This window comes from Cyprinodon variegatus, unplaced genomic scaffold (assembly GCF_000732505.1).
Source record: "Cyprinodon variegatus isolate N-32 unplaced genomic scaffold, C_variegatus-1.0 Scaffold1407, whole genome shotgun sequence".
Classification (NCBI taxonomy): Eukaryota; Metazoa; Chordata; class Actinopteri; order Cyprinodontiformes; family Cyprinodontidae; genus Cyprinodon; species Cyprinodon variegatus.
In genome coordinates, this window is record NW_015151860.1 from 96,214 (window position 1) to 123,232 (window position 27,019).

At 37.2% G+C, this 27,019-nt stretch overlaps 1 protein-coding gene across 2 annotated transcripts in view; it reads left to right on the forward strand.

Moving 5' to 3' along the window:
* The first annotated feature begins 1,991 nt into the window (after nt 1–1,991).
* stxbp6 (syntaxin binding protein 6 (amisyn)) overlaps nt 1,992–27,019 on the forward strand; it is a 61,394-nt gene continuing 36,366 nt past the window's right edge. For both annotated transcript variants that reach the window (XM_015402900.1, XM_015402901.1), the window contains exons 1-2: nt 1,992–2,277; nt 12,130–12,341. In XM_015402900.1, the coding sequence (XP_015258386.1) occupies nt 12,188–12,341 (154 nt within the window). In that variant the 5' untranslated portion in view covers nt 1,992–2,277; nt 12,130–12,187. The remainder of the gene's footprint in view (nt 2,278–12,129; nt 12,342–27,019) is intronic.

Genomic DNA, 27,019 nt, shown 5'->3' on the forward strand with positions numbered 1-27,019 from the left:
TCATTGACCCTTAGCAGCTGATGACCTTCTCCGTGTTTCATCACCGGATCACTTTAATATGCATATTTATCCCTACATAGTAGTTTTAAATAAACGCATATTTATTCTCTATGTCAGATTAGCTCAAATTCATATCAACACATCAACTTTAAGGACATATTTCAATGTATATCTCACCCACCAACAATGACACTGATAAACACAAAATCCCCTAAACATCATCACAGAAAGTGCTTTCACAAAGAGAGAAAGTTTTACTTTCCCAAAACTAGACCAAGGTTTGTGAGTATAAATTCAAACAAGACCTGGAATTCTTTAATATTCTTTGAATGTTATTTTCTTTGAATGTTGTATTTGGCCAAATTAGGCCAAATACAACATTCAAGGAATGTAAGCTTACACCACTTTCAATATTTAGAGTCAACTTTTCAAAGTTAGAGGATACCTCTATGTGGCAGAACCTGGTCTGCTTGCCAAACAAGAATCCACCACAAATTCTAACATGGCTGCTTTAAAAAAATAAGACCATGTTTAAAAAGATTGAGCTGGAGATAAACTATGAGATTCAAAGATTATATGTAAATCTAACAGCACACTCAGACAGTACCTAAATTTATTTAACTAATTTATTTGTTTTTTCTTGAAAATACTTTACCATCGCCATTTGTTGTAAAATCTACATTTAACTAAAGAGTCAAAATCTGTACCATTTACAAATTGGGGACAAAAATATACCTTTTAGACCCTCAAAAAGTACAAATAAATCCAATTAGCTCTATAGGGGTGCACAGGTCTAAACTGTACCCCAGGGGACAGAAAGGTTCTGAGAGTGAAGGATTGCCTGAAAACAAAGAAACTGAAAGCCTTGGAGTCAGTGTTCAAATATGTCCCTTTCAGATGGTGTGGTAAATTGAAACAGTCTGTACATGCAAGAAACCCCTTAAACATCTAACTGAACGTAAGGAATGGGGTAAAACTTTCTTCAGGCGATGTAAACAGATGGTATATGGCTAAAAGAAGTGTATAGCTTAAGTTATTTCTGCATAAAGAGTTGAAATAAAAACTTGCTCTGGAAATTCTGGTTTCCTTTACCTTTGTCCAAAAATTTTAATATCTAATGAAAATATATAAGAAGGTTCAAATGCACAAGATTGGACTACTGGACTTCTGTGATCTTACCTTACCAGTGCCAACATGGTAAGGTAATTTTTTAAAAGACCCGCCCTCTACACTTAAAAAAAAAAAATGCACATGCACAACCCTGCACTTGCGCCTGGGAGGGAACGCCTATTAAATGTGTGCGAGAGCGCGTAGGCCTACGGGACCGTTTCTCCTCTGTTTAAAAGTTGCTGTTTGCATCGCTCATAGAAGCTTACTTTCCAAAAGAAGATTTGAAATTTTTCCACAAAGTCAGACGCACCACCGGTAAGTGAAAATGGGGAAGAGCATGCAGGACGGCTTTACGTAAACATATCACGAGAATGATTGACAATTAGGAGGACCACTTATTTTGATGATCCACCTGGAAAAAGAACATCCTACACTCTATCTTTAACATAATTAAGAAACATTGTTTTATTCAAATTTCGAATGTGATCTCAATACCCCCAAAATGTTTGATACTCAACACCATTTTTGATACCATGGGAATAAAAAATGCCAAACAATTAAAGTAATAAAAATAAAAAACGGCGTTCCCCTTTAAAGGTGCTATTTGAGGGGAGGATAAGTTCCTTGAGCCCAGGGCTGCATTAATTCAAGACGCACCACTGTCAACTCAATTTTATATAAAGCATCCGTTTTCAGAGTAAGTTGTGATGTATTCCACTCAGTTTTATAGGAGAATAAATAAGATTTTTTTTATTTTTTTTTAAAGCTGTTGGAACTGTTTATTTGCATGTATAAAATATCTCACAGGGGCAAAGAGGAGGAGGCGTGACACGCTCTGCGTGATTGGTGCGCGTCTGGGGGACCTGCTACTGGTTCCCATTCACACTCAGCCTCTGTCAGGCACAGGCTGTCCACACAGCAGAGGAGTGGAGGTTAAAAATAAGAAAAATCTCTCCTCCCGCCACCAAGAAACCAACAGCTATTGGAAAGAGGTGAAGTCGACGCGATGTCAAACACGAAATGCCACCGTTTAGTTTGAAGAGACAGCTACCAATAAGGAAGAGGCTGCAGATCCCCAGGACTGGGTGCGCACTGACAGCTTGAGACAGGCAGCGAAGGATTAGAAGACCGCACGAGGAAAAACAAGGCTCTATTTAATACAGAAAGGTAAGTTACGCAAAGCTTTACACCTGCTGAAGTACTGTATGGAAACAGGACTCTTTACCAAGAAAAAAACAACAACTTTATTTAGTGTTTTCTACCCTTGTTTTGATTTCTAGTCGATGGACTGCGTCAGTAACATTTCTGCCACTTTGCAGGGCGCATGCACGCGCTCACCTACAAACTGCGCGCGTGATAGTGTTCCTCAATAATAAAACTTTATGAGCCATGGCTGTGATGAATGTTTGATCAGTTCCTGTTAAGGCAAACAGTCTAAGCAGGTCCTCATCGCTTTTGACAAACTCTATTTATCTGGGAATCCAATATGTGCGCAAACGGGGAGACGCTCCTTTTCAGTATGAGACTTGAAAGTAGATTGACAAATTCCTCCCAGTCTGAGGTGAATCCGGGTGTTGTGCAATCGGAATAACTCCCTGTTATGATTATAGGCTGTGCTGCTATATCATCCCACCCACGTGGCTGATTTCCCGCAATCAGATTATTAAGTATTGATCAAAGCTAAATGGTTCTGAACTCTACAATGTTGATCTAATGCGTTGTAATGTGAGGCTATTGATTGTTGTTTTCAATAAACAGGTTTGAAATTAATGGAATAGTATTTGTTCATCCAATAAATGTGCCTATTTATTTTTAGTAATTCAATATAAGAATTTATACTCGGATTTTTGTCAAACCATTACAAAGAGGGATTAGAATTTTGATGAAAGTTAAAATTTTTATGGCTTATAGGGGATGAAAACCAGAATAATCGAGCCTAGGCAGAAGTTTAACTGAAAAACTCATTGCTTCCTACATTCACCTGCTACACAGCCAACCAGCTTTGAACCACACCTCCACCAAAGCCAATTGGCATCCAAAGTTAATCTAAAAAGGCCTCCGATACGCACCTGTCTGCTCCTGTGCGCAGGCGGTGGATGTGCTGTGACTTCATTGAGAGGACACCGTTTCAACCCACCTCCAGCCCTTCCTCCGCCATCGTAGCTAAAGCTTCATCAGAGCGTCATTCCTCTCGGACTCTTACTGCGTTCCCTGTCTTGTCTTAACTGGTCTGGCAGAGGACCGCCATGTTGAGCCTGGTTCTGCCAGAGGTTCTTCCCAATGGGGAGTTTTTCCTCTCCACTGTCACTTCATGCTTGCTCATCATGGACAGGTTCTCTCAACCTTTGTTATCCAATTGGACTACCATCTTCCAGGTCCCTGAGTGAAGCTCTAGTTTCAGCTCACGCAGTCCACTGGATCTCCCCATAAAGCTCAGCATATATTTTGCTAACCCGCAGTCACCAGTTTCAACCCTATCCTTTGCTCTTGTTTATGCATATCTATCAAAATTAAGTGCTATGTTTCCTGCCAAGTTCTGTATTAATACATGTCTCCTAATTGTCTTTTCTCTTTGTTTGAGTTTTTCAGATTGAAATAGAATATTACATAATTCTAATAAAAGTAGGTCTGCAATAGACAAATGTCAACAGCCCTAAACAGTCTGTATTGTACAGTATCAGTACTCTTTGATCAAGGCTTGTTTGAGATTTGAAGGCAATCTGCCTGTTGCCGAATGATGTTTTGAGGAACCAAGTTGCTGTAATAGCGACCTTCAGCTTGTCTGTCCTATTGGCTCTAGTGTCTCTTGTCTTTCTTTTTACGATTCCTAATAGAATCTCTAAGGGGCATGAGTTAGGTTAGTTTGCAAGCCTATCAAACAGAGTGACGACCATGGTCATTACACTGAAAACGGTACTTCTGGCATTGCGGGGGAGTTTTCAAGTCCTACTGGAAAATTAAATTGGCATAAACATAAAGCTTGTTAGTGGGGGAAGCATAAAACGCTCTAGCATTGTTTAGTAGATTGCTGTGCAGAGGGAAAAAGCCCATATTAAATTTTTCTATACTGTAGAAACGTCTCATTGGATTTCAAGCAACTTGGGTTCTGCACCTTTCCACTTTTTCTCCAGACTGTGCGACCTTCATTTTCAAAGATGTATAGAAATGGCAAAAAGACCTTAAAGCATCGAAGTGATTCAGTCATTTCTAGGGGTGAGTATTGGCATGATTGTTGCGATACGATACTTGGGTCACAATACAATATTTTCCCTATATATTGCAATATTTATCCCATCTACCAAAATGAAATGTATTGCTAAAAAAAAGTAGCAAGTGCTATATATGTTGATCAGAATCCATGTTGTTTGGGGTTTAAGTCAGTCCACGTCTTCTACTGTGACTGCCTCAACTACAGATATGGTGCTGCGCTGCACAGCAAAAGCCCATTTCCCCTCATTGTTTTTTGATAAAATTGTTTTGTTTTAAGAATCTAAATTAGGAACTGAAAGATCGATACTACCGGTATATTTGGCAGCAAATCAAACATTTCCCACACCCCAAGTCATTTCAATGCTGTGCTTATCAATACTGTTTTCATAACTTCTTGTTATGAACAGCATTTTTTCTCTCCTCAACTGTCTGTTAGCATGGCTTCATACGGTACTCTGTGAAAAGCTTTATCCTTTGTCAACATCTACCTCTTCAGGGACACTTCTTCGGCACTCAGTGACCGCTAAAGAACTGTCATGTCAGCTGTCTTCCCAATTCTTGTGTATTTCTTCATCAGTTCCTCATTTTGTAAGTCTTGTTTTCTATGACCCCTATACTTTATTGTGATGTGCTGGGCTGTTTTCTTGTGTGGGTTGAAATCCTGCAAACGTAAAAAAATTAATGTTTTCATAAAAAAGCAAATAATTAAACGATCTTCTTGTTGAAACAATTAAGTAAATTAAAACACGACTCCATCAAGACATGCATTCAGCTGTATTCATGCACCAGTATGAGAGAGTGGCATATTCCAATAAGTGTTCCTTTATTGCACCTCTGCAGCAGGTTGGTCTTCCATGGCTTTAGCATACTTAGACAGCCATATATATCTTTTATTGCTCTTATAAGCAATAAAACATCAGCTTGTACTTTTCCCCCATACTTCTCTGTCCACTTACGGTCAGCAGCATGTACAGTTCCGCTTGCTCCCTCCGTGGGTGTCCATGACCTTTTAATTCAAACACTTTATTCTGTGCAGAAAGAAATGTATATTTTGTTCTACGTCTAGTTATGAGGAAGAAGGAGAATGTACTCAGCCTGCATCTGTCCCCCTCACAATTTGACACTAATATGTGAAATCCTTCAGGAGGCTAAATCTCTGAGGCTGCAGTCACCATTCCTGTCTTACAGCAGTGATTATCCCTCTGCTTTAAAAGTATTTAACTAATATTTTTGTGTACGTGTTTAATAGAAAACATACAGCATCTTTACCTCAAAGTTATTGAAAAAAAACAAACAACAAAAACACATTTCTGTATGCACTAGATATAGATCTGTTGCATTTGCCTGATATACTTTCACATTTGTATTGTTAATGCCTCAATGTGTGACCTTGACATATTACAGTTATTGTGGTAATGATCCCTGCTCTGTTTGATACATCCGTTAGTAAGTGCATTGCATTTGCTTCTTCTACTTATGCTGTTCCTATCAAACACCTCAATGCTCTAAGGTGCTGCTCTTTTACCAATTAGCTCATTGCAGGAGCTGGAGGGTCATTCAGTGGTGCACACCTAGACTATATCCTCCTTGGCCTTCTATACCGTTATCATCCACTGAATCACCTAACAAAAACTGAATATATGCTTTAAGTTATTTTCTTTCTGTGAAGCCCTGATCCTTATGTTAGTTTAATGCAGAACAAATACTCTGAAGGATTTAGGAATTCTTTTATTCATAAAGCACACTGCACCCTAGTGTGATGTCCTTTGTTGTTTGCCTTGTTTCCGGAGCGGCACAATGAATATTTTGCAGAAAATATTAGACAATTGGTCTGAATCAGAATCAGGAAGAAACGGAACACAGCTGAAAGTCGGCTAAAAGTTTATTTCCAGAGGAGGGACGTTTTTCAGGAGCTCTAGTAGTTTTCTGGAGCTTTTGTTTTGCTTTCAATTGCAGGACCTAGGGTTGACTGTAATTAACAGGGTGTTTATTTAGGCCCATAATGGATCAACTCAATGTGTCTACTGACTATTGCAGAGGTAATAAGGATAATGTCTTGTGGAAACAACATCCAACATGTTTTAATTAATAGAATTAGCCAATTTTAGTGCAATATACATAGATACATATATACATATACATATACATGTCCACAGGTTCTTGGTCTTAGGGTTTTCTCTGTTTTTAAACCACATTTTTTTTATTTATTTAGCTAGTTTCTTTTACTGAGCAATAATCTGTGTCTCTAGATCATTATGGTGGAAATGAATGACACCTCACACCAGGAGGAATCATCTGCAGATGTAATTTACTTTAACAGCTTTAGACCCAAATAAGGAGAGCGTAAAATAATAGTTTGGAGTGAAAAAGCGTTAAGGGTCACTTGGTCAGAACGTTTGATACCTTTTTAAAGCCAATATAAATGTGCTTCTTTCCCTCTTCTCTGTGGGTTGGCTGAGCTCTACATTATAGATGTAATCCAGATGAAGCCTGGAGTGAAGCTCCTCTTAAGGATCAAAAGGAGTCTGTTGAGCTGGTTTGGGCATCTGATAAGAATGTCTCCTGGTGACCTCACTTTGGAGGTTTGCCAGGTGGATCACTGAAACGCCGGAGGCACTGTGCATTCCTTCTGTCCTGGGAACTCCTTGGAAATCCAAAAGAAAGCTCAACTGTTGTTGAAAAGAAGGGAGGTCTTACTTACCAACCTGTGACCCGTGCAGCTGCAGTGAACAGAAGCTACAATCAACAAATAGAACACTGTACTTTTGATTCAATTTTTTTTTTTATTTTTTAAATGACTTTTTTTTTTTATCAAAATGTTTTAAACGTAAACATACAGAAATGAACTAAAACCTTACAATGTTTGGAGTCTGATTTATTTTCTGACTGGGGTAACGTTAGACTGCAATCATTTAAAGTTGCTCAGATAATTTGTTTTCATGAAGATGAGGGAAGTGTGGGAGTTTTTTTTTCCCTGAGGTCTTGTTCAGAGCTTTGAGTCAACATTAAAAGCATTGCATGAAAGGCTGCAGATGAAGCAAAGTGTTTTATATCTGTCATACCTCTCTAAGAGCTTAGTGAGAAAAGAGAGAAACTAATTTGTCCTCCCAAGTTTCCAAGGCCAGCTGACTATGAGTTGGAGGAGTTTGAGAAGCTTGAAGAATACAATTAATCTTTTTTTGTAGGTTATATTGATAAAACATAATTTCTTGTACTTTTAATAAAGAAGTGTTTAGATTTTGTTAATTCAGTTAAAGTTAGGCTCACAGAAATCCTCCAAGTAAAACCTTTTTCACTGCTTTCCACTTGATCTTTGCTGCTGGTCAAACAGCTATTGACTCCAGGCCTAAGCTTGCAGCCTTAGTAGAAAGAAAAAGGGGGGTTTATTTGTTAACATACCAGCGGTGTGTTGGTGCGTCAACTCAAGCTTATTTGAGTAGTAAGGCTCCAATTGGCTTTCAAAATACACACCTAAAACTAAGCAGAAATACAATTTTATTGTAGAACTGAGTTTATTTTCATGGTTTGCTTTTGATTCACAGCTATACAATTAAGTACTGTTCCGAAAACAGCATAAACCATATACTGTAAAGTTTGAGAATCATTCTTTATTTCATATGCCAAAGCCTGGTATCACTGCAGCCTGACCCTCATTCTAATCCTGTAGTCCTCATACAAAGCTTTAAGTCTTAAACAAATCCCTGAAATAATGAAAACAAACAAAAGAAAACCCAATTTCCTTTCTAAGTTTGTATGACTTTCCATGTCTGGAAAGTAATTGTTCTTCAAAAAGACATTATGCCTGCACCCCTATGAGTTATTTGATCTTGTACTAATGTTTCAGTTACTGTTCTAAAAACATTCAATATGTTTCTAGATTACCTGCTGTGAGGGGTCATTGGTTCTCATGCCAGAAGCATTCGTACAAACAAATGTGTTCTTAAATCATTTGCACAAAGGATTTAGGAGAAAAGCTTTCTTTCATAATTTGTCTCCTATTTCTAATCTTCTCTCAGGTACAAACAAATCTTTACGAGGGCCCCAGACTTGACATAGGAGTCTTGCTCAATCAGTCAGCTGTTATCCAAAATTAGTTTTTCACTAAATTACATCATTATATATTATGTATCTATGCAATTATAAATTAAATTTTTATTCACTGATGACAGAACTGTCAGTCACTACCCCTGCAGCTGGCATGTCGGTATCCAGGGGACACTGGTTAAATTTGTTGACATCGTGTCAAAGGAAAGAACAGTCAGTGAGCTCTATATATTTCACCCAATTTCCTTGCCTTTATTAAATAGAATGTGGAATATTTGAGTTTTAGTCTGTCTGAATTCATCAAAGTTGTATAAGAGAAATGCAGAGTGCGAAAAAGAAATGGTAGATGTGGTCTGGACATGTACAGTACAGATGTGTGGGCGTGTGTATTAGAAGGAGATTTTGCAGAATTCTGTGTAACTCAAGTTGATGGTGAACTCATATTAAGAATTTACATCATGTTGCACTGCTCGCCTCCATCAGCAGTTTTCATTGGCTGTTGTCAGATCTAATTATTATTATTATTATTATTTATTTTATTTTTACTTCTGCAACAGTTTAACCATGTAATTTACAGCTCTTGTAATTTATTGATTTATTGTTCTTTGCTTGGCTTTTACTACTCCTTTAATTAAAATGATCAGCTTTCAGTCAGAAACTCAATCTTTGAACCAGTGGAGTTTTTCTTCATCGCCTTCAAAGGTTTTTCTAGGAATAAATGACGGGACTTTTCCTCTAGAGGACTGGAGCTGAAGTTCACTGCCCTCGTGAATATAACTTTACTTTATACATTTTTAGATTTAAAAAGAAAAAAAAAATCTGCCCACATTTCTAGTAACTACCATGGCAGATTGAATTTGAATTCTCAAAAACACAGAAAACAGAGCAATTTTAAAAAGTGGTGGCTGTGGCATCATGATTTTGAGTTACTTTCTTTAACTGGAACTAAACTTGACTATTTATTGTACAGAATGAATATGAAAACAGTGGTTTTGAAAAGATAATGGTAATATTAATTTATTTGCATTCCCGCCATTTTATCATTTCCTATATAGGCATTAAAGACACTCTGTAGCTCCCTCGCTTTAGGAAACTTAAAATTAACAATTAAAGTTCCCTAAAGCTTAAATGCTGTTGAATCAGGACCAGAGACACAAATTTTAAAAGAAATAAAATTTAGTTTAAACACACTTTCTTAGTGCCAATTCACAACACATGTAATCTCAAGGCACTTTACATTTCTACCAGATCAAACATTAAAATTGATTCAAAGTTTTCTGAGGAAAAGCAGTTGATTTGATCGACTCATTGACTCGAAGGCAATCCCTCACACCAAGTATGCTTGTAGCATCATAGGACAGTAAAAACTCCCTTTTAACAGGAAGAAACCTCCAGCAGAACCAGGCTCGGTGTGAGCGGCCATCTGCCAAGGCCGACTGGGGTTCACGGAGACAGAAGCAGACAAACAGAAGTTTAAACACACACTTTCTTTGGCCTTCATTTTTCATTACCTATTTTTTATGTGTAATGGGATAATCGTAAAAGAGATCTGGTAACTTTCAGTACAGTTAAGTTTTGTTCGGGACATTTTTTTAGTACCTTTGCTTTCAGATCAGTTTCCTCTTTTTCTGCTCAGTCTTGACTGTGTATTTGCTAAAGAGGCGACTGGAGCCTAACCCGCCGATGCCAAACCAGTGAGGTACAAAGAGAGTAGTAATACTGCCTGAACAGATTTGATGTTGTCCCACGGAGCTAGAGTGAAGCGTAGGAATGCTGCAGGAAAAGAACTGGTCTTCCTATTCCTTTGCACAACATGCTCTCAGTCATGAAGTGTTTGAGTGAAAATGGGGTGACAAACAGTATTAAATGTATGTGCATTCCCTCCAGTGGCACAGTAGCGCCTTGGCTACAACTATGTAACCCTGCTGCTGTTAGTGTTGCATAACTCTGAACAAATTCAAACCATAAGCTGCAACCTAGTTGGCTACAGTTCACTGCCTGGAGGTTTTTGTCCCCTCCTACTTGTTTTCTTGCTCATGTTGCTGTCGTTTTATTTTTCCCCCGTCATGATGTGCTTGGCTGGGCCCCCTGAGGGAAGATGTGTGGTGGTGACATCTTCAGGGGTGACGTTGTAAGCCTTCTTTCTCAACTGCAAGATACTGCTGATAAGCATCTAGTGTAAAGGCATTCCAAGGTAGCTACAATTCTGGTAATAGTGGAAGTGTTACATACAGAAATTCTTGCTCACATGTTGTGTAAAACAACAAAATACAGCCATGTAATTTTATTGTATAGGAAAACTCTTAGTCTGTTTTCTGGCTTTTTGTTCTGTTGAACATATGAAGCGTACAAGTTTGTCTCCCAAGTTCCTGCTATGCCAGATAGAGCGAACAAGCTCCTAAGGTTGTCTGCTCCTGAAAAACACTCTGAAAACTTTCTATTGCTTTATCGATCTCTTCTCTCAGGATACAACTTGCCTGAGGGATTGTAGATCTACACATTAAAAGTTTTGGTTCATTTTTGTGTGTGGGTGAAATTCTACTGCTCTGATTGGGAGCCCATTGATTTGTATTTTGGGTTTGACTTTCAACTTCATCAGTCATTTATGTAGTCTTTTTCATTTTTTATATATTTTTATTTTGACTCTAACAAGCCTAATACTATAGTAGATAATGTAGTCAAAAAAATGCTCTGATATCGAAAGATGTTGAGAACTAGTCTTTGATTGGATGACATTTTGCCTCATAATTGATTTATTTGTCTTCTTTTGGCTTTTTTAAAGAAAAGTTCAGAACAAATCTGTTTTTTTTTTTAGTTTAGTTGCTCTCACTATGAAAACCCATAAATGTTCACAACATTGGCATTAAAGCAAATACATTTTCCCAAACAGTCTACAGTAGTAAATCTCCACAGCATAAAAAAAAAAAAAACATGCTAAGTATAATACGAATGGTACATTTTATAATACTACTATTAGCAATTTATAAACTATATGTTGGCATAATTTAGTTCACCTTTTTTTGATACAGGATATGGTTTTTGGATTTTTTAAAAATATGCTATGTCCTCTTTAAAAAACAAACAAATTATTGGTATTTATGAACAAGTATTTTTGATGAGGGTATTGTTTAGTGCTATCCTTTCTGAGGTATAGCTTTCTCTTGAAACTGGCAGATTGGTTTATCAGCAGTGAGGTGTAATCTGAGATGCTCTGTGTCTCGAATGAATGCAGCTGAGACAATGGTTACACTCCACAAGACTCTTGAGGGTATTTAGATCCAAACAACCCACTTCTTTATGACCATGTACTACACTAGAAGATAGTTATACCAAGTGAACACTGCTTTCCTGCCATTATACATGCTGCCTTGTCTCCAATATGTTCCGACGATAACTGCCCTAAATCACAGGGAGTTAACAGAGCTTTAGATTGCTGTATGCTATTTCACTGCTCAAGTGCCCAGAAAACTTTAAGAAATATGAACAATGGCTCATATATATATATATATATATATATATATATATATATGGCCTTGCTACTCAATTGCAACGTCCTCTTAAATCTCTCGCATTGTTGCTCTTGAGCATCTTTAATGGCCTTGATTAATGCTTTATGCCCTACTTTTTATTATGTCACATACATTTATATTTATCAGTAAATTTTAGAATGATATCTGAGCTAGAATTGACTGTCTGGCAAAGGTAAAATCTATCTTCAACTAATTAAATTTGCTTTCTGTTTTTTTTTTTCCTCCCCCTTCTTAGTGAGGATTAGATCTCTCAATTTAGTTGCCTTCCATATTTGTTCCTGCCGGTATCGGAGATGAGTGTCAAGTTGGCCATCAACAAGGAGCTCTTCACACCTCACGATGAGAGGATGCTTGCTGGTGTACAAGTGAAGAGGAGAACAAAGAAGAAGATTCCTTTCCTTGCCACTGGTGGTCAGGGAGATTACATGACTTTCATCTGCCTCTCTGGTAGGAACCTTTTCTGTGTTTGCATTTAGATGAATTATGTATTTTTCTGTCTCTCTGCATTTGCTGCGCTCTTGGAAACATTTCAGCACGGTTATCCTTAGTATTTAGCTGACGTTTCCACTGACAGGCATGTTTGTCATTTCCTCTGCCAAAATAATGCCATTCTTAATGAATTCAGCAAAAAATGTCTTGCCATTCCTTTTTAGGTTGATTAAGTTGAAGCTGGAACTAAATATTTAACTTTGAACATAAACAGTTTTGTGCTTTTTCAACTCAAAACAGCTGCAACTATTCATACTTGTAATCCACTCAGCATGATGGCAATATTTATTGGGTTGCCTAAAGAGTTTACATTAAAAAGTAGCTTGAGGCAGACCCTAGAGGACTAGTCTTTGTCATCAGTCTGTTTGCAATGAAACTAAGAAAAATTGCAACAGTATAATACTGAATCCTGGTAAGCGACATCTTGAAGAGCTTAGAATGTAGGTGATTTTGTTCGTTAGTGTCCATCTTTGGATTTTTATGCATTTTTCGACCTAGTCAGTAGAAACGGTCGATCTAAAAATAGATAAAATCTTTTTCTAATGTTTCTTTTGTTTATGTACATATATAATATGAAAAGTAAATTTGGGAAAAAAAGAATACTGAATCACTGAAAACCATATTCATGCCGATTGCATGAATAGTCATGTTTCCGGTTATGGAGACAAAACATTACTACTAGAGTAAACCCCCCCAGCCCCCCTCCTTTTTTTTCTGGCAGACTCATCTGGTTTGTTTGTCTTCCCTTTTAAGGCGTTGTCTTGTTAGCAGGCACTACACTGTTTATTGCAACCATGTGTAAAAAAAAGCTTCTGCCTTCTTGTGATGACGCTCTAAAGCTATGTTCCTGTAGTAACCGGTTGCAGTGCTTAATAAAAATAATCAAAGCAAAAAGCGTTAATAGCTCTTTTTCTCATTTTATGTTTTAGCACACCCAAACTTTTTGGTATTGGGGGGATGGGTGGGATGTGTATGTGACTGAACATAAAATCCCGCATGAAAACATAGTTTTAGGTTACTCATAACTGAAGTGGAAGAACATTTTACGTGGTTTACAAATTATTTTAGATACGTATAAGACTCTGGTTTGCGCATATAGAAGCTAAATTTGTTGTTGGCTGATAACTAAAGTTTAGTCAAATTGGACAGAGAATATTTGAGAATAGGCAATCAAATGTTGGGACAGATCCTTAACTGGACCAGGTTAAGACTTTGACAAGGTCATATAAAAATGTAAACAATTTACCATCTAATTACAGACTTTTGCTCACCTGATATTTCACAAGGAATTCCCCTGGGGAGCAAATCTCTGTCTAAATTCAGACAGAGTTGCTTCAGAGACGTCTACCAGGCAGAGAGAGCATCAGAGCAGGGGAGAAGTGCCGGCTGGCCTGGGACTGTGCTGGAGACACTAGGATGACTAGTGATAAATGCTTTTACAGTCCTTTAAGGGGTAATTTAAAAAAGCTTTCTAAAAGGCACCTACAATCCTCTTAAGAGCATTCTTTGCTTCCTCCTTTGATAAAAAATTTTTCTGTCTCTTCCATGTTGATTGAAAAAAAAAGCTTCATCTTTGCTTTGCACCTTTACCCTATGTCACAGCCGCATCTAGTCCATGACTGGTTGTTGTGACACAGCAATGCACCGAAGTTAAAAATGTTCAACTTCTATGAATTTCATTCCACTTGGTTCATTGTTTGTCTTGCTTCAGCATAGTCCTCAAAAATGTGGCATTTCACTTTTTAAAAATCTTATCCTCTGCTTAGCGTCAGCACTCCTGAACCTCCCTATACAAACCGATAACATGTCAATTGTTCTCTCAGAGTCTAAAAAATCACTTTTGATTGTAGACACACCTTTAGTGTTGACAGAAAAGCTGTATTTATTCTAAAATGAAATGGTACACAGGTTAATTCTGTTCTTCTTTTTCATGAGCTCTGGATGTGGTTAGTTGCAATGGCTTTTAAAAAAATAGCTGCTTTTTTTTTTTTTTTTCTTTTTTTTTTTTAGGAATATAAGATCGAGGGTGGTTGAGTAAATATATAACCCACTCTTTTCAGAGTAGCATAAACACTTTGGAAGAGCAATTATACCGTAAAGACAGCTTTGAAATAGCATAAGTATACCAAATATGTGGGCTAGTATTCTCTATCTATATATCTACTAAAGTTCCCACCATAGGATTATTTTGATGGTGTTTTAGTTGAGGATTTATTTTCAAAGTATTGCCACCATGGAGTGAAGCCTTGAGGTTAAGCACCGAGGGCATTCATTTTCTGCTTATACTGCCCAAATGTTTCCATGTTTTTTTCTGTTCTGATCTTAAAATGATTATGCTGTTAAAGCTCTAATATTTTAAGAATAGCTAAAACAGATATTTATTTAGAGTTTTGCTGCAATGAGAAGAAATGGCAAGGAGTTTTACTTTTAAATGAAAATATCCTCATTCAATAGCATACGCTCACACGATTTCCAAAGTGCTGTGTTGCTTCTCATTGTTTTATTTTAGTCAATGTCATATTTATGAGTAGATGTGAGAAAGATGTTTAAATAAAAAAGAACAATTCGAGCAGTCTTCCTGAAATGTATTGAGCTCTTGCTTTCTGTTGAAGATCTCCTGACTCAGCTGATGTAACGCAGAGAATCGCAGCAGTAAGGCTGAAGCCACTATGTCTTGTGACTATTTTTTTCCTTTTTTCTCAGCCAGCAAAGCACAGTTCTGAGCTTTACTCACGAGTTTCTGTGCTGATACTGTATCCTAAAGCCTGCCAGCAAACACATGCCTTCTTAGAGCATTTAGATACAATGGGACATTGAATAGGCCTCATGTCTGTTGCAATCTGTGAAGGCACAGTGACTGTATATGAGAGAGGGGGATGGGGACCACTGACAGCCTCATGGTTACAGTAGCAGATACTTGATGCCTGAGGGCCGTGCAGTGGCAGTTACGTAATCTGTGGGATGTCATTACTGAAGGAAACCCACAGTCTTAGGAGCTGTACTGTAAAGACAACTGCAGGCGCTTCAATATCAAACGGAGCAAGATGAAACACCTGGCGATCTATGCTTTACTAATTCTAGGATCATAGCTGAGGTGCTGCCACAATAGAACCGAATAGAAGGAATTAGGATAGTTTTAACCAAAGTGAAAAAGTTGCAAACATCAGATTTTAGATTATTTTTGAAGCAGATCTTCCCCTTGCCTGTAGTCAGAATTATACAATACATAACTGCCCTTCTGGATGTAGTATTTAGGTTTAGCTTTCTTGTCGGTGGGGGAGACTGTGAGGCTTTTTTATTGTCTAATTACTGGAAGAGTGTTTTTCCTCTATAGAAAGTTGCATTTATCAGTGAAATAAATGAGGAAACAAAAAGTCAGGACAGCCGCCAGTTTTTGAGCAGCATGTTCTGTCAGGATAATGTGACTCTGGAAAAGAGAAGAACAACACTGGGTTGTGCTGACTTGGCAAACTGTCTTTTACCTTCAAGGGGAAGGCTTGCTCTCACCTCGGCAAAACAGACTAGTAACAAACTTTCTTGTTTGTTTTTTTTTCCAGAATGTTTAAACTCCTAAAAATTTGACTTAGATGAGTTTAATGGAAAAAAGTTTTTGTAATCTTAATAACAAGAAATGTGAATGTTTTTCTTTTCTGTTACCGATGCTCACAGTTGGCTGTCAGGCCTCATAATTTCCTTCTCTTTTTTGATTTTATTCTCAGCTTCTTTAAGACAAACAAGGGAGCAACAGCCTACCATGTGTGGAGGCGCATCATAAACAATTTGTCACGAGCCAGTGTGCATAAGCATCCATTTTTATTTAATTCATTAATGAGAAATGGATATTCAGTGGCAAAAATGCTGCACATAAATTTGAATTATCTCTCTTATTAGGTACAACTACCACAAGGTATTTATGTTTAAAACTAATATTTCCTTGGAGCCTGTTTTGTGCAGAGTTCAGAAGAAATCTTTGATCTTTCACAAATACATGTCTGTAGAGAAACATGTGTTAACGCCTTTACAACATCAGGGGTCTTGATGACAAGGGAGAATACTGGCGGAATGCCAGAAGCTGAACATGGACCGTAGCAGTTGGTGAAATTCCTCTTTGATCACTGGACTTCATGTGGTGCCTTTACGGCTGGACTGAACCACTGGGCCGCCCACTGAATGTTTGGTATGTTTAGAAGGACAGATATGAGGCCATGTGAGCAAGATAAAAATCATGTAAGGTTCAATAAATGCTTCTTTGCAGCTTTGTTTACTTTTCTTTACTCTGATCAGATTGGAAAGTTTGGCTCCAGTTGGGTTTTGTGTTAACTGTAGATCTGTGTGGGATGTTTGTAGGCATGATAACAAGTGTATTTATGGAGGAGATGTTTATATAAGCATGTGATGCTGTGGGTTAGTTAACATATTTAATCTTCTATCAGACATCTGTTGCTAAACACATACAACTATCTGTCATTAGGACACTGATGTATTTTTATACATCTTTTAGGTCCTACAGAATTCAGTATTTCTCTTCCCAATCCTCTTTAGCATGCAGTGTATATGCCCTGCATTTGTGTATGTTTAATGTCGCTCATCTTGACTGCACTTGGGGTAACTGATTGGCTGAAAGATGAATTTGTGTCACACTGACATATTAAAACACTCATGGCAGCTAAGAACACTTACAATCTTGGCAACTCCTTAAAACTCATTGTTGTTGCATTTGCTTATTTATGCATTTTATCTATTGTTGACATTTTTTTTTCATTCCCAAGGTTTCTCCTTTCTCTCTGTAAAAGTTATGTCGAGCATCCAATACAGTGCCTCCCTGAGGGGTTCATACTCTATATTTTCACATTTTGTTTTTAAATTTTTTGCAACGGTGTGCTCTATTGTATACTCCAACCCAGACTACAGCAACTGTAGTTGCAGCTCCACTTTGAAAGTTTTTTTCCTTAAATCTTTTTGAAAGTGAGCTAATGAGCTATGCAAACAGCAACTTTTAAACAGAGCGTGCACCATGAGAAAAGGGCTAATAGACGTTCCCTCGTGGGAGCGGGTACAGGGTTGTGCATGTGCACTTTTTTTTTTAAAGTGGAGATGGTGGGTCAAAAATTTTTGAAAATTGTCCACTATACCTTTAACCCAGCTTTTAACTCCAACCTTCTTCTTGACATATTTGATGTGTCCCCTGGTCTTGAGGATGCTGTTCCCTAACAGACACCTGAGGCCTTCACAGGACAGCTGGATTACACTGATCTCAGGATGTATACAAATTAGTGTTGCGCCGATGCCATTTTTTTGGCCCCGATACCGATACCCGATACCTGGCTGTGCAGTATCGGCCGATACCGATACTATAATAATGTAAAATAATTGTGAAGCAGGAAAAAATCTAAAACAAAGTGAATCCAGCAGAACTTTTCATTGCCTACCAGGAGTGGGTGACAATAGTTGAATAAACTTATGGCTCTCAAAATGGTATCGGTGCCCTATTTGTTGGTACTCGCCGATACCGATACCATCATTTTAGGGCAGTATCGGGGCCCCGTCCCATACTGGTATCGGTATCGGTGCAACACTAATACAAATACACTCCAGTTACTAATTGGGTAACTTTTTGAGGCAGTTGGTTGTAATACATATAAAGTCATGCCACACTTTTCAGATTTGTATTTGTAACAAAAACAAAACCATATTTTCCTTCTTACACTTCAGTTATGCCCTTCTTTTTATTATGTAAATACATCTATGTTTATAGCGCTAATGTGACAGACTTAAAAAGTCTAAGGAGTATGAGTGCTTTAAACTGTAGATTATTCTTTTGAAATATTTGTAACTTTTACTAATGAAAATATTTACAGCACATTACCTGTATTTTGTAGATGTCTAGTCCTTAAATACTGTAGACCATATAATATTTTGAGTTTTTGTAAATAATTGTTAACAAGGTTCAACTAGTCACTGGTTGTACTGCAGTGGTGACTAATGCTGGCCTGCTGTATTCAGAGGAAAGAGTCATGCAGCCCCCTCACCCAGGAACAGATACATAAACATGACATTAATACCGCATTATGATATTAGTGCATTCCTACTTCTGTGTGCAAACTTTGCTTACAAGCACCTCTTTGTGTTTTAACACACCATGCCAGACCTCCTACTGTAATTTTGCTCAACCAGCTGAGCTCATTTTTCTGGGTGTTACTGTCATCAAAAATAGGGATTACCCTTATTTGTACATTTATTTTAATGTTAACCTCCTCATCACTTTATTCCACACAGCCTTTTTTTGCAAAGAACATATTTTAATTTTAAAAGTGGCTCTTGAGATTCAGTTCTTTTGAAGAAAAGTAAACTGAAAGCTAGACACTTAGTAAGACAAAGAAGAAAGGTTAACAGGATTAGATGTAAAGAATTTTACATATTTCTAAAAAATATGGAGGCTGTTAATAAAATTTCTTCATATCAAATATAATATTTGCATAACTATATTATACATTCATTAAGGGTATAAAACCAGTTAGGCTTTTACTGGCCAATAATCAGTATGTTTTATTTTGTTTCATTCACTCTATAAGCTTTGCTTTAACAGATTACTGTGTATGCTTATTCTAAATTTAGTGATGATTTATTACTCTGCTGGTTGGAAAGAATAAGAAGTATTTCATTTTATGTAGCCTCAGTGCATGTTGTTCTTAGTGTCAATTTACTTTGTTGGTTGTTCAGAAAAAACTGGCTGCCCTACAAAAGAGCTGTCTTTTATGTCTGAAAGACATTATTTAGTCTTATTCTAGCCTTTGGATTTTCAGCTCCCTGCTGCAGCCAAACATTTCATCTTTTTTGGGATTCTTTTTCCCCTGCTGTGGTCTCATCAACTGCCCTGAAATCAACAAGTTTTAGTTTAGTTTTTTTTTTATTCCTGAAAAGAAGTTCTTAATCTTTGTCTTACAACATTTTAAGATGAACAAAAGGAAAGTGTAACCTGAACCTACAGCCAATCAGTCCTCTGGTTGCTCTGTCACTCACTCTCAAGCAGCTCACACCGAGGAAGCCAACAGCAGGTGTAGATTGTACATGAAAAGCTCTGCTTCTCTGCAAGCTGCCTTTGTGGTCTGTAGGATTATGCATACAATGCCTCTCTGTGTGGAAACGGTGAGCCTGTTTCATCCAGTCTGCAGAGAAAAGTTCAGTATGTGTGTACTGCCTTGGTTTGTGTGTATCCTAAAAATTTTCTACATTCCACAGAGCTCTCTTCATTGTACTTGTTTGTGCAAAAGCCAAACAGTCTATCTTCTTCAGCTGCTCCTCCTGCCCACTGCCACCCGACTTGGTTACATTCTATTAAAATAACTTTTAGAAACACTTGAGAGCCTGACAGTGTTTTTGCTCAAGGCTTCTTTTTTATTTGCAGGGTATAACATTTTCTTGGTATCTTTGTCTTCAAACTGAACTAGATTTGTTGTTAAGGTCCAGAAGCCAGCAAAGATTCAAACAGGTAGCTTATAAACAGAGCTCTCAGTACACATAGAGAGAAAATATTGCATAAGCTTGTATATACATTATATATTAATACTGCTGTATACTTGGAATGTATGAGTTGGAATTCAGTCTTTTGTTAGTTTTTGTATTTGTCTCATCGCCACAGTTTTGCGAAACAGTAAAGAGAAAATGTGGAAGAGCTGAGTGGGTTTTCACTCTCTCTCTACTGAAAATCTTCTCTGAGCTTTGCCCTCTGTGAGTAAAATCTAACCTAATATTTACTCTCACAGTGCTCTAGGCGAGTCTGCACTCACCAATTTGTAGTTGCTAGATTTTGGAACCGTGCATTGCCCTGTTGAAGCCTTAAATAATATAATTGTAGGAAACAATTGATATCAAAGACATTTTTATAATGTCATATGTGTGTTGTGTCTACAAGTTATGCTAAGAACGGAAGAATTTGTACAATTTCAATACCAACAACCTAACGAAAAACAATATGGTCTTTGCTTCAGACCAAACAAGTGGACCAAATAAATCCTTTTCTCGTTTAATATTTTACACAGTAATATTGAACCTCAATTTATTTAACTTGCTGCTAGTGTTTACTTGTGTTTATGTATATTTGTTAAGGACTCTATCTAGTTTTTAAACTGAACATTTTAATAAAATACAGTTGCCAGCAGTGCTCATTCGTTGCTTATAGTCATCAACTACAGCACACTCCTTTTCTTTGTATTAACCTTGATTGCTTGATTACTTATTATGGTATCTGCACCCCGGCATATGGCAACCAATGTACCATTAGCGGTTATTGTAATATCATGGGTATTAAAGGTATAGTGGAGGATGTTCTTTTTCCAGGCGGATCATCAAAATAAGTGGTCCTCCTAATTGTCAATCATTCTGGTTATATGTTTACGTAAGGCCGTCCTATGTGCTCCTACCCATTTTCATTTACCGGTGGTGAGTCTGACATAATGAAAAAATTGAAAATCTTCTTTTGGAAAGTAAGCTTGTATGAGCGATGCAGACAGTGACTTTTAGACAGTGCACAAGGAAAAATGGGCTTGTGCATGCTCTTGCACGTGTTTAACAGACGTTCCCTCTCGGGAGTCGGTATAGGGTTGTGCTTTTCCCTTGTTTTTTTAAGTGGAGAAGACAGGTCTTTTCAAAAATTCGTGAAGAGCCTCCACTATACCTTTTATATAAATGCTATCCTTAAACATCAGCACAGGTCTACTATGTAGACTGTTATTACAAAATTGACAATGGGAAAGTATTTAAAAAATACTTTTAATCTGTGGTTTTCAAAGTGTGTCTAAAATATCCTTATGTAGGGTAGAAATTAACAGGTTGGGAGGAATTATCCCAAAGCAGACTGCCAATTTTTATAAGTATAAAGAGGTTTGATGACAGACATTTGAAATCACCTGCATCTTATTTGATTTTGCCATTTCACATTTGTACCTTAACTTGTTCTTCATTCTCTTTGAAACGTCTTCTAGTTCATAGGGGTTCTTTTCGATGTAAAACCAAACTCAAATATTCATGATTTTTTTTTTTAAACAGAAAATGAATGATGTCTCTGAGTTGGATCTTATTCCTTGTTTTGTAAAAGAAAGTAAAACCTTGTAATGCTCTGTTGCAATCTTTTATTTGGATAGATATTATACTGCAAACGAGAGGAGATGGGTAAAGACAGAAAAACCAGACCAAATGAAAGACAGAATAAAACATTTTATAAAAACTTGTGAACATGATGGTTGCATTATACTATAATAAGATACATGCAGTAGATTAATTTATGCATATCTCAAGGCTCTTTCAATGAATGTTCAACTTGAAGACATTGTTCTTCACTTGAATGCATTATTACATATTATTTAGACTTACGGTTTCCTTCTGGTTTCCCTGAAAGGGGTGTGTGCTGGTTTCTGGATACAGTGGAAGTCATGTCGGCATAATCACAGCAGGAAATGTTCTGTGTAAATGAGGTGCTGTTACCATTAGAGAAGTAATATTGTGAGAGCATTAAATGAAGGAAGAAGGGTAGAGACAACACCAAGAAAATAAAAAGTTATCTTACATGATGAAGAGCACATAGAATTACAGAGAATAAATCTAAATGAACTTAATGCAATATTTCGGTCTAAACTCCTCACCATCCGAAATCAGCATCAACCAAAATGTCAAAACCACATACTGTACAAGAATCTGCAACCAAATAGCCTTTCAATTGATTTATGTGGAAAAGTTTTTTCCACTCTGTGTATTCCGGATTGTTGACCTCAAAATAAAATCACTATTATTTCATCTTAAGCTTGTTATCAACAATAACCAGCAGATTTCAGAACCAGCAGATGCTTTTTAACCATTTTTCCACTTCTGTCAGAAATGCTTTGTGCACCTGGTTGTGGCTGTTGTTCCATGAAATTGTGTTTTTTCCACTTTAGGATCAAATTATACTCACCAATAGATCAAGAGTGTTAGAAATACAGTATGTGTATAAGCATTGATAGTCGTATATTTTACAATAAGAAGTTTGCAAAGGTCTTGAAGAGCATTTTTGCTTTATCTATCAGGAAATGTTCTCTATGCAATGCATAGGTAATAAGAAACTTTGTAATAGTTTCAGTCCTGATTAAACCTGCTGCTGTGTTATCACTGAGTGGGAGCAGTGTTAAAAATGACAGAGTTCACCTATTGTGTTGACTTTTGTTGCATTTTCTGCATTTCTTCAATATTTTTTCCTGTTAGTAGACTCTATTCAGCTATATTTTTGTGCTTATTTTGACATCTAAATGTGTAGATTATCTATGATTAGCACCTGGTGGGATTATAATCTTAAAACCTGTAGACAGAAAAATATTTACTAAGGAAATTATAGACATGCCCAATTGTACCTTCCTTCTGTGTCCAAGCAATAGTAATTCACATTATCTTAACCTTAAAAAAAATGTTGATCTACTTTAAAATCAGCTATGTTCATAAAAAAAACCTTACTCAATAATCTTATTCTCTCTTCTTTGGCTTACCAAAACTAAACAGAGGTGTCACAGTTCTGCATTAATTTGGGTTTACACAGTCTTTCATCTTTGGTTGGATGCTTGTATGCTTTCTCTCAATCAGAAACCCACTAAGACAACATACACTTTCAGTTTTCCTTTTGTAATCTCCGCTACTTGCTGTATTTCATATCACTGGGAAAGGGTTTATTTTCCCACTTTGTAATTGAATAGGCTGGACTCTTTCTCACTTGTCCTCTCTGTACAAGGAGAGTCAGGATATGAGCAACACAGAGATCTGATGAAACAATGGGCTCAGTTAGCTGCTTGGAGTCCTTTGTTCTATTTATTCTTTGTTGATTCACATCCCTCCGTCTGTTTGCTATTCCTTAAACTGATTTTTGCAGTTTCTTGCATTTGTCTTTGTTATATGTTTCCCTGATAGAACTGGAATGTCTGCAAAGGGCAGCTGTGTAAAAGCATATGGCAGAAATCTTTATAGTCGAAAAAATATCTTTAAATGAATCAGTCAGATAATATTTCCATTGTCTGCCTCCAAATAAAAACATAATGGGATGTAGAGATCCCTTTTTGGCAGAAGTTAATAGCCTGAGATATATGCTACATCTTAACATTTTCCAAAGAAACGTGTTTTTTATCTGAAGAATGACAAATCTCTGCTTAGAATTTTGCTGGGATTCTCAAATTTAATCTAGAGATTATGCCACAAAATAAGATCAGCCAGGAAACTAAACAAACACAAAAAAAACCTATAGGAGGTAAATTGAGATAACTTTTCAGTTTGTTGTGTTTGGTGTAGAATATAATGACCTAGAGTAGCAGAAGAGGATATGCTGAGGAATAAGAAGGACAGACATTGATCCAAAAAGAAAGAATTGTACAGATGTCCTCTGGAAAGAAGTCAGACTTGACTGGGAGAAAAAAGAACTAAAGGTTCCTATCCCTTAAACTGTTAGTCCTAATCTTTAGGACATTTCTTCTTGCTTTACTGTCTTACTGCCTTACTCTGATTTATAATTTTTAATTTCCATATTTAATGTATTTTGTTGAGGTACAGGGTCTAATTTATTGGCATCACAGTGAAGATTTATCAGCTGTAGTTAAATATTGGTTTATTACAGGATGAAAATGTCTTAGTCTATTCCTGGTTATTTTATAGGTGGCCTTCATTTAAAGTTACTTTAACGGCTAAAAAAATCAAATTACTCGGGTGCTGGTTTTTCAGAGGATGCAAAACCAGCAATCTCTATTCCTACATCTTATCTTACAAGCTTACTTGATTTCAGTATCATTAATTGGTGCATGTGACGTGTCCTGGCAATTCATTTAAAAAAAAAATTTGCATTGCAGAAATTACTTTAAATCATTAAAAAAATTATTGAAATCTAAATTGCGAGTTATACCTTAGGAATATAATTGCTTTAGACAAGGAATATTTTTTAAAATTTCTTTTTATTTATTTTGCTGCCTACAGACAAACCCCTTTGGCTGTTGTTGTATCGATTTAAGCTTTCTTATCTACTGCTCATGATAAGGGAACAGAGAACATTTTTAAAATAATCAATTGGAACTGATTTTCTTAACTTTATACCCTGGAGGGTTCCTTAGAAAATTTAAAGCTATGTTGAATTACTACATGAAATAACACTTTAATCATCAAAGATTATCTTCAAGTTTATTTTTGTATCTGATTGCAACAACAAAACATAAGAAAAGAAAGGCAATTAGGGGATGGCAGGGTCATGTGTGGGTGCTTTGCTGCATGAAGTACCGGTGCAGTTCACAAAATAGATGACATCAGGAGTTGAGTGGATTTTCAAAGTGGATAATGACCATAATCATATCAGTGAATCAGCGACCATGTGGTTTAAGTACAAAACAGTGTTTCAGAGTGACCATCACAAACGTTTGGGTGTGAGAAATGCTGACTTAGTTAAAGGTACACTATGCAACCGGTGTTGATTTTCCAGCGAGGCTCCCCCCAGAGGGCGAAAGTAAAAGTGCACTGTCGTAAATATGCTCAGCTGTTCTCCTGGTTTCTCCGTCAAGCCAGGCGCGGTTGTTTTGAGCTTAGCAGCGAATGACTAATGCTGCGTTCACACCGGGGGCAGCTGGCGCGACAGCAGCAGCGAGTTTACATGCAAAGTCAATGGTTGACGCGCGTCAAGGCGCAGCAAAAGGTCCCGCGGCGCGCGTTTTGAGCCGCAGGCGCAGCACGTCTGAGCAGCTGAAGCAGCGCGTCGGGTGCGTTTAACGCAGGGAGAGAGACACAGCGCTGATGATCACTCCTCTTAAACAGTTTATTGACGCCTAAATTAACTTAAAATGCAGAAATCTGCCGGCAGAATATGCAGTTTGGATTATTTAGATGAAAAACACCTACCAGCTGCCGCGGTGAACCGCTGCTGATGAAGGGATCCATACTGTCGGCGCATCCCTGGTATGTGGGGGTCTGAGCGGCTCCGACAGAAAAAATATTGAAGGCAGGATAATAATCTGAATGAACTGACGGCACTGATTACGTTTTCAGGTGTATTTTCTCACTTAAACACATATTAAAACTACTTTATTCCCTCTGATCACAGCAAATATAGCTGCAAGGCAGAGAAAGGATAGTGAAGCTCCGCCCAAAGCGCGTCAGACACACTTTTGCACCGCACAGCCAGAGCAGCAAAGAACTAACTGGTACAAGCAGCAAAAAGGAAGCAGCAGACGCGCTTTTGCTGCGTGAACGTAGCATAACTGCACAAAGATTGCCACTGTGCTAGCAACGAGAATGCTTTTAACTGGGGGGTGTAGCAGTTCTCGCCGTAAAGCAAGACTGACTCTCACGAGACTTCTGAGCCTGTGGGTGCGGGTCGGTGCTCCTGCAGTTGCAAGTGCAGTATTTCCCCCACAGACCACCAGGGCGGCCGAGAATACCTTTGTTCAACCTGAAATGACTCATTTAATCATCCATAACGTTATAGAACACATTAATTAACTTAAAAATGTTGCATAGTGTGCCTTTAAACCTGTTATGTCAGTAAGAATAGGCCAAGATTTAAGCAAACAAATGTTATAAAGTTCTTAAGTATTTATTACTGTTACCATGTGTGATTTTCTGTTTTATACAGTTATTTATTGGGGATTAATTCCACCTGATGTAATGAATTCAGAAAAGTATATGATTCTATGGGAATATGTCTGCTAAGCTTAAAGAATGATCAATCATTTAAAGCCTTTCATATCGATTCTGAAGTGAGGCACATGGATTTGCTGACCTAGTGTATCTGGAGTTGAATCTACAAGTCTGTGTAAGGGCAGGGAGTGGATTTATCTACAGCACCATGGAGGGGAAATCTGCCTTCCAAGCACATCAGAGTCCAGCTGCTGCTGTCTGCTGTAGATGTGGAGAGCTGTACTGCGAAACATCTCATTAGTCACTGTTTTTTATCTTTCAAATAAGAGACACTTAGATTACACATTGAGGAGCAAAGTATCTGCTTTTATTTCTAACAGCAGTTCCTTCGTCTCATTCTTTCACAAGCTCAGAAAAAAAAGAAACAACTTCAGGCAGAGAGTTAAGACAGAAATTTAAACTTGAGGAATGAAATATAAATTTTTCCACCCTGGTTTACTAATGTTGCTATAGAAATCCTATCTTTTTTATAAGCAGCCTAATAAAAAAATATATATATATATATATATAGATCACTTGGTTAATTCACATGACATCATTTCCATGGTGACGATTTAATAGCTTAGAACTGCTTAGTTAATTGTATTTAATATATGGAATATTCGACAAAGCCCTAAAGCACGTATTGATGAGTCTTATTGTTGTCAAAGTCCAAATGTACAGTATTGGTCTGTTATGTTTGTAAGAATCTTGATGTAAATCAGTTAATGCATCCACATACAGCACAGCACATTGTGGTGACATCCTGTTTCTCAGGCTCATTTATTTACTTACAGATTAGAAACTGCTGATTCTGTGGTTTTTCCTCAGTTTTTCATTATCTTGCATTATATAAACAGCAAGAGGGTCAAATTACAGTGGGACAGATGGTCTATGGTGTCAGTTTCATTAATTCACAAGCTATTAATTAATTTTAAAATAGATTGACCTGAAATAAACAAAGCCAATTTTAA